The sequence below is a fragment of the Octodon degus genome, unplaced genomic scaffold, assembly GCF_000260255.1.
Source record: "Octodon degus isolate 3935 unplaced genomic scaffold, OctDeg1.0 scaffold00221, whole genome shotgun sequence".
NCBI classification, from domain to species: domain Eukaryota; kingdom Metazoa; phylum Chordata; class Mammalia; order Rodentia; family Octodontidae; genus Octodon; species Octodon degus.
The window spans coordinates 265,443-280,359 of NW_004524797.1; the positions used below are offsets into that span (position 1 = coordinate 265,443).

The 14,917-nt window shown below is 38.8% G+C and overlaps 1 protein-coding gene across 2 annotated transcripts in view; it reads left to right on the forward strand.

The window, feature by feature from the left end:
- Positions 1–14,917, forward strand: part of Tdrd7 (tudor domain containing 7) — a 64,690-nt gene that overhangs the window by 3,901 nt on the left and 45,872 nt on the right. For both annotated transcript variants that reach the window (XM_004645212.2, XM_023705471.1), the window contains exons 2-5: positions 7,576–7,788; positions 11,420–11,561; positions 12,469–12,682; positions 14,747–14,826. In XM_004645212.2, coding sequence (XP_004645269.1) covers positions 7,582–7,788; positions 11,420–11,561; positions 12,469–12,682; positions 14,747–14,826 — 643 coding nt within the window. In that variant the 5' untranslated portion in view covers positions 7,576–7,581. The remainder of the gene's footprint in view (positions 1–7,575; positions 7,789–11,419; positions 11,562–12,468; positions 12,683–14,746; positions 14,827–14,917) is intronic.

The following is a 14,917-nucleotide window of genomic DNA, read 5'->3' on the forward strand; positions in this document are numbered from 1 at the left end:
CTGGCATGTGGTGCTGGGGGATTGAACCGCGGTCCCTGTGCTTTGCTAAGCTTGTTCTAAGTAGGTGCTTTAGACCACTGAGCCATCTCACCAGCCCCTACAAAATATATTTTTGAGAACATTGCCTTATGTCGTTGCAATTCTTCATATCTTGTTTTCCTAAAGATGGTCATTATGTGTCCCTGTATGCCCCTGTGTGCCCCAGTGTCCCCCATCTTTTGTGCCTGCTTAGTCCTTGGCATCCTTGCGGTAAATGGTGTTGCAAAAAGAAAGAGTAAAAGCAACCGTCAGGTGCCACCAGTGAATCTTTGCAGCTGTTGGCATTTCTTTTGTTGGCACATCTTTAAATCAAAATGTGGCTGGTCCCTGTTTCCTGTTTAAAGGCGAGTTGCTGGACATACTCCCCATGTTGCTGTTGGCATCTCTAAGCCAAGATTTACTTTCAGCAGCCCACTTTCTACACAAGCAGAAACTCTGAAAAGAAGCCCTGGTTTGGGAAACAGAAGCTAGGGTTTGGTTTTTTGTTTTGTTTTTGTGATTGTGGCCATAAAAATAGGTGAGAGCTAAAAGAGTTTCCATGGGAGAATATCCAAGAATTAAAAGTCAGAAAAGTAGGGTTGAGCACAGACTGTGTTGCTCTTTTGAATACTCTAAAAGACTTTGGCTTCTTGTTTGAGAGAGACAGGAAGCAGTAGAGGGTTTTGAGCAGAAGTGTGACCTGATAGGATTTATAATATAAAAGGCAGTCTATTCTGGTGAATAGATTCTGAAGATGAGGTGGAAGCAGAGAGATGAGCTACGAGGCAGTTAAGAGTTGGCAGCATGAACTCGCCATCGGAGGTGGTAAAGAATGCAGAATGATAGGGCACTTAGGGGAAGGTGTGGATGTCAGCCTGTCTGACTTCACGTATCACTTGGTGACTGGATGGGGGGTATGAGGGCCGCTAGTGCCAAGCCCCTCATCTTACAGATTAAGATACTGAGGCCCAGAAAAGGAATTTGTCCCAGGAAAACAAGACCCTTTTGTACAGTGGTGTTAGACTTCAGGCCCACAACCCTTTGTAATCCTGTTTCTCTCCCAAAATCAAAAAATACACCACCTATTTGTCAGCAGTTACTATTAAAATATGGACTTTGTGATAAAATGTGCATTGAAGGGGCCGGGCAGATAGTGCAGTAGAATAAGCGCTTGCCTGTCAAGCATAAGGGCCTGAGTTCAATCCCTGGTTCCACCAAAAAAAAATGTGCATTGAAGAGAAATAGAGGGAGTTAGATGTGTGGAATAGGCCTTTCGTGGGTCAGGTTGGAAAATCTAACTTGGAAACAGTTGCCAAAAGGATAGGAAAGCATAAGAGTAGAAAGAGTAGAAGATTGAAAGCTAAGGATGACTGTGTGCCATACGGGTCAGCACTGCTTTTTAACTTCTTAGGGTCTCAGTGTGAAGATATTCCTTATACCTAACATGACCAAGACTTTGGAGCAGAATGATAGGACATTTAGGGTAGGGCCTGTCTAGGAGGCATGTCTCTTTTGGGTTGTTTGTTTGTTTTGATTTTTTAAATCTGAGACAGGGTTTCACTGTGTACTTCAGGCTGGCCTTGAGCTCACTCTGTAGTCCAGACTGGCCACGAACTCACAATGATCCAGTCGCCTGCCTCAGCCTCCCTCCAGTGCAGGGATTACAGGTGTGCACCAGGATACCCAGCCATGTGTCTTCATACTCTAGAACCTAGAATGTGTGAAAGGAGAGACATTCAGAGAGGGTGGGATTAGGGTAACAAACATTAGACACTATTTCCCAGCTTTAAACCATCCTATGTGACAGGACATGAGTGTGTATGTGTTCTTCAGCTCCCTCTATCCTCCAAAATTAGGTGCCCTGGGTGGGCCAAATAGCTCAGCAGCTTTAAGCACCTGCAAGCAGACGCAGGGGCTGGGGTTCTATCCCAGGACCTGCTGTGCCGGCTCTGCCCCCAGGGCACACTGAGTTCGCTATTGAGACTGGGCATGGTGGCGCTCACCTGTAATCCCAGCACTTGGGAGGCCGTAAACAGGAGGATCACAAGTCCGATCTAGTAGTGAGACCCTGAATACCCTGTAGACCTTCCCTAAAATACAAAGCAGACACACAAAATTAGGTGCCCTATTTGGACAGCCCTTGCTGTCAGCTTTTGAAAGCAGAAATAAGGAAGGAAGTTAGAGTAGTTATTTCAGGGACAGGAAGGGAAAGCTCTTCTCCTGAGGGTGGAAGGCAGAGACTTTTGCACATGGCTACCCATAGAACAAGTCTTTGGGTAGCTTCTGTGACAGGGTGAGACCTGTATTTTTAAACCCTCCTTATATAGTGAGATCTCTTCTGTATAAGCAATTCAGTTTCTGTTAATGAAGTGCATTTATCAGAGATTTATCCCCCCCATAAATAAAGCTGTTCTACGCATTCATATACAGGTGTTTGTGACACGTGTCATCATTTTTCTTGGGCAGTTACCTAGGAGTGGGGTTGCTGGATTGTATGGTAAGTATAAAAAACTATTTTTCAGACTAGTGTTTTGCACACCCACTAGAATTGTAGCCAAGTTTAGTCACTGTGATTTTCACCAGCATGTTTGTTTTGTCAGTTTTTTTTTAAAAAATAGTTATTCTAATATATATATGTAATGATATTTCACTGTGGATCTCATTTGCATCACCCTAATAGCTAGTGCTGATAAACATTTTTCATGTATTTTGACACCTGCATCTCTGCTGTAGTGAAGTCTGTATTCCGATCTTTTGTATTCTTCTAGTGGAGCCCCTTGTTTTATTATTGAGTTCTGAGTGTTGGTGATGGTTACCAGCTCTTTGCTAGGTGTCATAAAAATATTTTCATAGTCTGTGACTTGTCTTTTAATTTTCTTGATAATCTTTGGAAGAACAGAGACTTCGATTTTCCAGCATTAGGTACTGAGGTGCAGGATGCTCTGCGTACTGAACTACACTCCAGCCCTTTTTATTTCTCATTTTGAGGCAGCCTTGCTAAGTTCCCATGCTTGCTCTGAACTTCTGATCCTCCTGCCTCAGTGTGTGTCTCTGTGCCTGGCTAGAAATCTTAATGTGATCCATTTGTCAAGTTTTTCTTCTCCAGTTCTAAAAAATAATCTGTCTGGTTCAAAGTCACAGAGATTTACTCCTGTATGTATGTGTGTGTTTCAGGAGATTTAGTGTATTTAGATTTTAAATTTCAACCTAAATGATGTTAATTCTCATATATGGTATGAGGTTCAATTTTGGGTTTTTTTGCATCTGGATAACTGGTTGCAGCAGCATAGTTGCTGAATTTTCTTCATTCAGTTTCTTTAGCACCTTGGGTGAAAATCAGCCGATATACATGAATTACGTGTTCTATATAATCTTTATCTGGATTGTGGATTCTGTTTCATCTGTCTTCATGGCTTTCCTTTTAAAAGTAGCCCACTATTTTGATTACTGTAGTTTTATAATAGCTCTTTTTTTTCTTTTGTGGCCAGCTCAGCCAGCCCTGGGGTCAAGGCTGGTGCAGCATGTGGCGCTGGGAATTGAACAGAGGTGCCTTCGCACTTGCCTTAGCTTGCCTAAACAGGCGCTGTAGGCTGCTGAGCTATCTCACTGGCCCCAGGTTATTTTATAATATCTTGAAATTAGCTTTCTGGCTCTGTCTAGGACCTCCCGTGTAAGAAGACACAAGTGGTGCGCATGGGTGTTTTTGCCCTATTCCAGTCTTATGGAGAAAGCATTCACAATTTTATCTGTGATATTGTGGGTTTTCACAGATGATCTTTATCAAGTTAAAGATCTTTTTATTTTCTGGGAATTTTTCATTATAAATGGATTTTGAATTTTGTTAAATGTCTCTTTGAGCAGTTCATATTATCATATGATTTAGTCTGTTGATAGTGTAGTGCATTGCACTAATTGACTTAAGAATGTTGAAACAACATGACACCACAAAGTAAATTGTTACCCTTTTTACTTACTGTTGGATTTGACTCACTACTGTTTTGTTAGGAAATTTTATATCTATGGTTTCACTGGTCTGTACTTTTGTTGTAATATTTTTGCCTAGTTTCGGTAATCAGCATAAGTCTGGCCTCATAGAATGTGCTCAAAAGTATTCCTTAACTTTATTTTCTGGAAGTGTTTTGTAAGTGGTATCAGTTCTTCCATAAATGCTTAGTAGAATTTGCCAGTAAAGCAATCTGGGCTTTCTGTTTTCCTATGTGAAGATTTTTAAACTATAAATACAATTTTTCTAATAGATATATGGATATCTGGGTTATTTCTCCTTAGGTGAGTGTTGGAATTTGTCTTTCAGAATTTATCCATCTCATTCATCGAATTTGTTGGCATAACTTGTTCATAGTACGTGCTTTTGAATGGCCAAGGTTTAGATTGTGACCCCTTTTTATATATACTATTATGGTAATTTGTACTTGCTCCCTTTTCTTGATCTTTCTATGAGTTCATCAATTTTATTGATGTTTTCAAATAATTTTGGTTTTATGATTATTTTTCTGCTCTTTAAAAATTTTATTGTTTCATTTTAATATTGATATTTTTATCATTCTATGTTTTTTATTTTTTCCTACTTGTTCTTTTTTCCTTTAAACAGATTAGATCGCTGATTTGCCACTTTCTTAATAGCACAAAAATATATAATGATGTAAAATTGCTCTCTAAATAATACGTAAATCATGCCCATCGAATTGTTACATATTGTCTTTTTTTTTTTTTTTTTTTTTTTTTTTTTGCGGAACCGGGGCTTGAACTCAGGCCCTTGCGCTTGCCAGGGAAGCGCTTATTCCACTGAGCCATCTCCCTGGCCCTATATATTGTGTCGTAATTTATTTTTTAAAAATTCCAGGTTTTCTAGGAAGCCTTCCTCTCCCCCCGCCCCCATATTTGGTACAGAGTCTTACTACACAGCTTGGATTCATAGTGATCCTCCTGTTTTCAACCTCTCCAGCACTGGGATTACGGATGTGCACCACCACTCCTGGGGGTGGGGCCAACAGAGCATGTAGTGCCAAGAATCAAATCCCCATTCCTGTGCTTGCCTAAGCAGGCACCTAGACCATGAGTTATCTCACCAGCCCTGAGCCTTCCTCTTTGGTCTTTGCTTATTGAGTATTGTGTGGTTAAATTTTCAAGTACATGCGATTTGTTCATATACCTTTCTGTTACTGATACTTAATTTTGCTCCTATCACACAGAATGGTTTTCATAGGATTTCAGTTATTTTTAAATAGGTTGAATACTGTTTTAAGTCCCCAGAATATTTCTAGGTGTTTGTTTGTTTGCTGTATTAGGAATTAAACTCAGAACCCTGCACTTGCCGGGCAGGCACTTATGCCACTAAGCTACATATCCACCCATTTGTTTTTTGTTTGCTTTTGAGCATTGTTTGTTCCTGAAAAGAGTATTTGTTCTGCTATTGTCAGAGTCTAGTGTTCAGTTGGTATTAATTTGGTTAGTTTGTTTCGAAAGAGTTGTGTAGCTTCTCTATATCCTGTTGAATTTTTGTCTGCTGGTTCTGACAACTACTAAGAAAGGGGTTTTGGCATTCCAACCCATTCATGTAAATCTCTTCTTTCTGCTCAGGTTTGTCTTTTGAAATTGTTATGTTTCTTGCATCTACATTTGGAATTGTTATGTCTTTTTTTATTAACTTTATTGAGAAACGAATAGCAATGAGACAGTTTCAAAATAGGTTAGTAGGACAGTTTCAATAATTAGTACATTGCGTATTGTTGTCTTTGTAGTTGTTATCCATCGTACAAGATGCAGACATGATATCCTGTCCAAACACTATTAGTACAAATCTTTCTTCTCATTGAATTAAGAGAGGGTAGCTGTATATCCTATTTTGTATATACAGATACAAAATGGTGCTTCATGTATATCCCCTTTTGTTTTGTCAGAGATGGGTATTCCATTGTCATTTCTTGATGAATTAACTCCTTAGTTATCATGCAGTGCCCCTCTGTGTGCCTGGAAGCATTTCTTGTTATGCTATTAATGTCATTTAACATATTTTAATTCATTTTTACATTTCAATAAACTATTAATGTAATTATTGGTGTATGAGGATTTTTTGTTTTTGTTTTTTTTGTTGTTGTTGTTTTTGTGGAACGGGGGATTGAACTCAGGCCCTTGCGTTTGTCAGGCAAGCACTTATTCTACTGAGCTGTCTCTCCAGCCCTGGTGTATGAGTTTTAAAAATACACCATTTTTATAGGTGTTCTCTATTGTCTCTGTTAATTGTTTTCCGTTTCTTTCTCCCTGGTCTTTTTTTTTTTTTTAACTTCTTCCTGTTTTCTCAGTGTTGTTTCAATTTATCTTCATTACAGACTGATTAATCACATGTATGTAAATACATATGTTTATAAAATTTTAGCAGTTGCTATAGGATTTACATTATATGCATCTTTATCAGCTTCCGTATCAAATAATACTGTATTTCTTCATAGACGTTGAAACTTCCAGTGATATTCTTTCAGTTCTTCTCCCCCATGATTTGTGTCATTGCTGAACATTTTACCTCTGCATACGTTACGCACCCCTGTGAAGGAACTTTTCTGGTGATATACCTTAACTGTGATGATGGGTGCATGGGTGTATATATTTTTCAAAACTAAAACACGTAAAATGAGTTGATTTTATTTTAAGTAAATGTCTGATACAGTGTATATACTGAAGGCCAGCAGGTCTGTAATCAGCTCAGATACCTGACCTAAGCTCCTGCTAAATGTATCTATGGCTATGCTGTGAGCACTCACAACCCCACAACATCCACGCTTTTCAGGTAGGAGCTTGGAGGAGGCAGTTCATCAGTGACTTCTACCTCTTCATGTGGCTTCTACCTCTTCATTACCTCTGAACTTGATTTTCTGCTTATTCCTGCTTCCAGGACTTTTACATTTTCAGGTAGTCTTAACCAACTATAAGAGTCCTTCCAGTTTATCTTTCCCTTGCTAAATAGGTATCATTCTGATACCAGAGCCAGCCGTCTTATTCCCATTTAAAATCCATGTGTGAACACACGTTACTTCAGAAAATGCATACATACTAGCATAATGTAGTTATCTCAAAATCTGTCCTCCCTCCCCTCCAGCCCTGCTCACCCTCGTCTTGGAGTCTTGTTCTGTAACATCTAGCACATAACTGTGTGGAAATCTCAGAATGCACCATGTCCTTCTGTCCCACCTCTGTGCCACTGCCCATCCTGTCCTTCCTAGCCACGTGGTCCATCCTTTTCCTGGTGGTCCAGCTGATTTATCTTTCCCAACAGTACTCCATTCAGACCGCCTCTCATTTAGTAGCATCCCCTAAAGTCTTCTCACCGTAAGGCTCCTTAAGGCCTTTCAGGCTTTCCCCTGCATTCTCATTGGTATCCTGTGCTTTCCTAGCATGGTGGTTACTTCCAATTATTGTTATCACAGAAAGTAATCTTCGCTAGCTTACTGCTTACTCTGACAAGTTTCAGCTCTGAAAATCTGTGTGCATTCACAGACTAATGAGCCATACATAATAGAGTAACCTTTCACTGTGCTGTTATAGGCAAAGATGCTGGAAGCAGATCTGGTTTCAAAGATGCTGCGGGCTGTTCTACAGTCTCACAAGAATGGGATAGCATTGCCCCGCCTCCAAGGAGAGTACCGATCCTTGACTGGAGACTGGATCCCTTTTAAACAGCTTGGTTACTCTACTCTGGAAGACTATCTGAGAAGTGTGCCAGCAGTTGTCCGAATAGATACTAGTAGATCTGGAGAGGTAAGAAGGCAATTGTGCATGTCACAAGAACCAAAGCCATTGGTAATCACCAACCTGACACTTGCAGTCTCATGCGCTTGACAGAAGTCAAAGTGATAAGTACCCGCTAGGTGATCTGACACACAGTCCAAGTTTTACCTCTCAAATTTTTTATTGTGAATAAAATTCAAACACTCTAAATAAAAATTTTTAAGTTAAAGGTTACTTAAATTCAGTATCAAAATAGCTGTCCTGGGGGCTCTAAGTGCACATCACTCATAGCCTTTACAAACCTGCTGCAACTGTTTTTGCCAGCGTCACTTCATTAATGGCCTTATCACAAAATCTAATAGGCATTTAAGAAATCTCATCATTTGGCTGCTTTGATGGTGTCTTGGTTACTTTTCTCTCTTTGCTGGGACAAAATAACTGATGCCCAAAATTAAGGAAGGAAAGGTTTATTGCATTCACAGTTTGTGATTTCAGTCCCTACTTGGTGTCTCCAAGGTGAGGTGGCACACAGAGCAGAGGATGACAGCTCGTGGCTGCAGAAGATACCACCGAATGCAACTAGAGCTGCAGAGAGCAAGTCTCTTTCCCTCCCTTGCACTGTATGCCGGCTAGGCCTCAGGGTGGGTGTAGCACATTATCCCAGCCCTGGATCATGAATTGATCACAAACTCTAGAAGCCCGCCCCATGACCGGCATGAGGCCCTGGGGGTCACCTAGACACAAACCATAACACAGGGCAATTCCTGCCACCTGGACCTAGCTCATTCCCCAGTTGGTCCCTTATCACTTTACTGTTGCAGGGTCTCCCTGTCTCAGTCCCTTGCCTCTCTAGCCTGTCCTTTCCTTCACAGAGAAATATTATCATGTTAATTTACCACTTTAACTCCTTCAGCTTTCCCAGCAGAAAATACTTTATGTATAATCTGGGCTGCTTGGTGGCAGCAGGTAAATCTTTGCACTTTCACTGTCCCAGCAGTTTCATTTCTTGGTGCCTACCCATTGTATAGTATGATGGATGTAGACAACCCACCCAAAAGACAAACAGAGAAGGCTTGACTTCCCTCCACAAAATATTGTAGTTTCTTGGGTACATTTCTACTCACATCAATATATGAAATGGGTCACATATATTTCTCACCAAAACTTATTATATTGGTTCCTCTGAGGGTGGGTAAGAAGGAAAATGCAGTCAGTATTGTGAGATCCATAAAAGAAAAGTTCATTTCATCTAATAACTTTTGTAACAGAAAATATAAATCAATTAAATATCATATCAATAGTAAAATATACTTTAGTATCCCTTGTTATACCAGACAGACGTAAGCCCATCTTTCTGTTTGTGTCTTGTAGTACATCCAATACATACTCAGCATGTTTCTTTTTTTTTTTTTATTGTGAAGAAAAAAAACAGTGCTACAGAATTTCAAAACAAGATAGTAGGAAATTAATGATTGTTAATATATTGCATATTGTTATCTTCAAAGTAGTTGCTCAGATTACAAGATATCAGTATACAAATTGATCAGGCAATATAAGCACAAACCATTCTTTTCAGTGAGCAAATAGAAATTAGCAGTATAATTATTTCAGCTTTGTTGTGTGGATGTGTATCTATATTTGTGTATATATGTATGTATATTTTTTTCTTTTCCCCTTTTCCCCATTCCAGTTTTTCCTTCCTTTTGAGCAGTTTCTTTCCTTTTCACCATATCTGTTGTACATTTTGGATCTTACTCATTCAGTTTCTTACACTAGATGCAGAATGTAATACAGTGAGTCTGATGACACATGTGAGTCTGATTTATTTCACTAATGAGTATGGTCTCTAGTTGCATCCAGTTACCTAGTAAGGCCTAAAGTTTATCCTTTTTATAGCTGAATAGTACTCCATCTTTTTGTCCATTCCTCAGTTGATAGGCATTTGGATTGTTTCCAAGATCTAGATATTAGAAATTGTGCTGCTGTAAACATGGGTGCACATACATCATTGTGGTACAGTATTTTTAATTCTTCTGGGAAAATAGCCAGAAGGCAAATAGGTTCAATGGGACCTCTAATCCTAGTTTTTGGAGGAATCTCCACACTGATTTCCACAGTGGTTGCACCAGTCTGCACTCCCACCAACAGTGCAGAAGGGCTTCTCTCTCCCTCAGCCCCTCTGGCATTCATTATGGTTGATGTCTTAAAGACAGCCATTCTTTCTGGGCTAAGATGGAATCCCAGTATTGTTGTAATTTGAATTTCTTGAATGACCAGCGATGCTGAACATTTTTTCATATAATTATTTGCCATTTGTATTTCTTCATCTGCGAAGTGTATATTCATCTCAGCTGCCCGGTTGTGGCTTGGGTCTTACAATTTGGGAAGGATCTGATTGTTTTCTATTTTTTATACATTCTTGACAGAAGTCCTTTGCCTGAAGGACAGTTGGCTAAAACTTTTCCCACTCTGTGGGTTTTCTTTTCAGTCTCTTGGTGATTTGTTTTTATGTCAGCATGATGTTTTTATTTACCTTCTTTCTGTTTCCTTCTTCCTTCCTATGTTTCTCGAGGAGGGACTGCTTTTTCCTCCCTCATAGTTCATACTTAGTATGTGCTAAATGTGTGAATTAAGCAAATGTTCAAATTAGTTAATTAATAATACTTCATGTGGCTAATTACTTAACTCCTTGTTCCCTTATTTTGGACATGTTAAATTTTTCTAGGTTTTGAGAATTAAAATACCATCCTCAGTTGAACATATTTTTCTTCTGAATTATAGTCTCATACAAAGAAATACTGGGTAAGAGATTGTAAAGAAGATGTTTGGGCTACAGTATAAATCCTCATCATTTTCCTGTTCTTGGTTTCAACTTAGAGTCAAAGATTTGAAAACTAAGTAGTCTTTCATGATCTAGTCCTAAAGGTCTTGATGTTTCAGATATTTTTCCTGCTATCTATATATCACACTGAGCTGCTCTGGTTTAAGCAGGTGTAGACAGTCTAAGGACTGTATCTGTCTTGCCTTAACACCCATTCCCGTGAGGACCCCTGAGGCCCCCATGGCATTCCATGCTTCAGTGACCAAGGTTCAGAAAAACAGGACTAAACACCTTGTCTTACAGGTGAGAATGCCTCACTGAAATTTTCCTAGAGCCATCCAGCTGTCCTTTTAGAGGAACAACTCTAGGCCTTAGTGGTCTTGGAGACAGTAGAGTGTAGTAGTTACGAGATTATTTGGCCTGAAAGAGATAGTTTTGCTGCATAACTCGGAAAGTTACTTATGTATGCTGAGCCTCTGCTTCTTCATGTACAAAATGGGGATAAGTTATATTTTGTGGATTTTATGAGAGAATATTTTTAAATCAAAAATTTCTTTTGGTTTGCCTGTTAATCTTGCAATACCTGGTATGTTGTAGATGTTGATAAATACTTTAAGGCATAATGAAAATTTCAATTTGGAGAAAGTTTATTCAGTACACCAGGTTATACTTTATCCTTTGTAGGAAGCATTTTTATTCTATGTTGTCAAGGAGAAAGATACACCAATATGCAGGTACAGGTTCATTGTGGACATGGAGGCTCATATACCTGTACAAATTGACCTCTCAGGCACACACCCTCAGAAGTACTTCTGCTCTTACTCTGCCCCTCACAAACAGATTACCTGCTATGCTGTGGCCTGTACAGAGACTGCAAGGATTGCTCAGCTGGTGGCTTGTCAGAGGAGCTCTAAAAGGAAAACTGGACGGCAAGTGAACTGTCAAATGAGAGTGAAGAAAACCATGCCATTTTTTCTAGAAGGTAGAGTTTTTTATATGATAAAATTTTTAAACCTGTTCATGAATATATTGTCACAAAGAATAAGAGAAATACTTCTTGTATTTATGATAAATATCTGCATTTTCTGACATCCATACATCAGGAGAAAATTCCTGAACTTAAGATTTCCACTATGAACATGGTAAGCATGATTTACAAGGTGAGACATTTACACAAGGGAAAGTTACTCAGCAGATTTTCAGTGTTTGTGATGGCAAAGAATCTAGGTTTTGTTTTTATCAGATATTTGAGAGGAAGCATTGTCCAGAATGTTAAATGAACCAAAAAGCTATGATTTAATGTCTTCGTAGCAAATTGTGTCTTTGGGGATAATACCATTTTCAGAAAAAAGAGTTATATAATATGAAAAATAGTTACAGCTCAGCCTAGGATGCTAAAAACTTATCTCAAGTTTACAGACTTAAAACCGTAAATTCTCAAGAATAGTTCAATGATAATATAGAACAGTAGGTGACTAAATGCTAGAATGAGCATGTTATGCAAGGCAGTGATCATTGCGAGTAGAATGGCAGTGGAAGCCTTTATGATGAGCTGGAGACGTGATGCACATCTCCAGTGGTGGGTAGAATTTGAATTGAGGAAGACATGGAAGCCTTCTCTGTTCATGAGAATGTGAAGTGGCTGCCACAGAAGTGTTAAGTTCATACACACCAGGCAAGTAACTGGAATCTAGCTGGTGGAATCTCTTGGCTAAATGCTCTCAGAACTCTTCTTCCCAGCTCTCCAAACTCCCAGGAACAACTCTTTTGTTATTACAGACTGTTTTGAGAATAGAGACCCACAGAAACCATCTGGTCAGGAGAGTGGAATAAGAAGACTAGGGTTTGGGGAAGTCAACTGATTGTGTTATGTATGCCTGACTTCATAGGAAAACCAAAAGCAACGCTCAGACAACCAGAACTTGCTTCAGCATTTTCTATCAGCAAAAAACCTAATCCAACACTGTCAAGAGACAAGGGACCTTCTCTTGGGAGTAAGTTTAATGCCGAAATGCCACCTCACCCAGTACACATGACTGTTGGGAATGAAGTGTTCAAAGACATTCCAGTGCAGAGGCATGGGACCATGTCTACCAACAGCAGGTATTTTAGGCTTTATCTCATTAAAAAGGGAAGTTTGGTGAACCTAGAATAATAAATGTTTAAAAATATGTATTCATATTAAGACAAACTTTCTGTTTTGGCCAGTACAAGTCCATGTGTGCTCCAGAGTACACTTTTCCTGGCTGCCTGCCTGACAGTCTCGATGTATCTGCATTCTGCAGCTATATTGGTAGCAACTCTTTGTAAAATTCATCTTTAAAGTTCTTACAAGTTGTTACGGTTGCTTCTAAAAATATTTTTTTACATTTAATTTTAAAATTCTAAGTGAAATCTGATTGTGTTGCATCCTCGATTTTATTCCAAAATTTTATCCATAATTATGCAATAGTGTTAGACATTATTGCACAAGACTGCAAAGATAAGCAAAAATAAGAACCTAAAAACCTTAGTTTAGGTGCTGGTATTTACTAGCTAGGGAAAATAAATTAATGTTTCATCTTTTGGGTCTGATTTCCTCTTTATTCATTGAAAATGTGAAACTAGATGAGCCTTTCTTGCTCTAAGTTGTATGGTTTTATGTGACAGCTCAGAGGTCAGCTAGCTGCAACCCATGGGCCTGCTGTCTGTTTTTGTAGATACAATTTTATAGGAACGTACCTGTATTCTGTTTCAATATGGCCTGTAGCTGCTTTTACGTGGCAGGGGCATGGTTGATTGGTTATGCAGAGCACGGATAGTCAGGAAAGCCTGTCATTTGTACTGTTGGATCCTTTCCCAAAAGAGCATGCTGACCCTGACCCTTCCTCTGTCCTTCTAATTTTAAAATTTGTGTCTTTTCACAGCAGACTTGTCCTTTTAAGTCATTATTCAAAAGTTTATCCAGGCACTTTTCCTCCAGAAATTAAAATATTTTGAAAGAATTAATATTTTTTAAAAATGGTAGAAAGAATACTGTGTATTTTTAGCATCTCTGTTACTTGTTAATGCATAAATATGTTATAATTGAATGTACTTTCATCAATAGCCTACAATCTAATAATTACTTTCAGAATTAAATTATAATTTGTGTCTGTCTCCAGGCAGGCTTCCGCTCAGGCTTCCCTCCATGGCACTGTCCATCTCCCCTGACAAATGCTTAATCTTTCTAGATACTCTTTATTTTATTTTTTATTTTTTTATTTTTATTTTTTTGATGGAACCGGGGATTGAACCCAGGCCCTTTCGCGTGCCAGGCAAGAGCTTATTCTACTGAGCTCTCTCCACTGCCCCTCTAGATCCTCTTTACAGTACATTCTACATAGACCTCTTTACCCTCCAAAATATTATAAGGAAATATGCTTCATTTCAGAGAATTGATCTAATTTTCAGTCTTTCATACCATTCAAAAATTGTGCTGGGTACAGCACCATCATCGGTTGGTTCAGACAGTCTTCTAGCATTCACTGTCCCTAGCATGCACTAACCACTGGGAGCACAAAGAAGGAAAGAAAAAGACATGAGAATAAATACGTGCGTGCGTGCGTGCGTGCGTGCATTGTGTGGTTTACCTTTGTATATGGAAAAATCTCACATATAGCTAATATCATTCCTATAAAATTATTTGGTAGAGGTTTGAAGTAAGGATCTGTATTTCTTCCTTTTCAGTTATATGAACAGTCTTTCCCATCAGATTTGAAATATCACTTGTATTATGTGCTAAGACATAATATAAATTTAATGTTTCTTAGCTTTCTATTTATCTCTTCAATTATTTTAAATGTTGCAACTTTGTAATACATTTCAAAATCTTATGGTGCAATTCCTTCGATTTTTTGCTATATTCCCTAAGAGTATTTATTGTCAACTGTTTAAAAATGTTTCATAGTTTCATTGATCCTGTTTTCTAATGCCTTTGAAGGGATTAGTCAGAAGTGGGATAGCCAGGTTCTGAAAGACTGTCAAACATCTTGTTAAAGTTTAGCTTGTAGCATACATTTTTCTGAGTAAATGTGAGAGATGAGATTATATGAGATGTCATTTTTTTCTGATTTTGGAATATTTTTATGACTTGTACTGTAAATGAAAAGTACATTGTTTAAAACATGGTGTTCTTTTGCATCTTAGGTTTAGCGCTAAGGCACCGCACCCACAACCACCACCTTTTCAGACGCATCCCTCGAGAACCTGCACTAAGGAAGTGAATGGTACGTTTTCCACGTATCTTCATGGCACATACTGGCTTCCGGAGCTTCAGGGTCCCGAGAGAAGTACTGTGTGTGCTTTTGTAGATGCTGT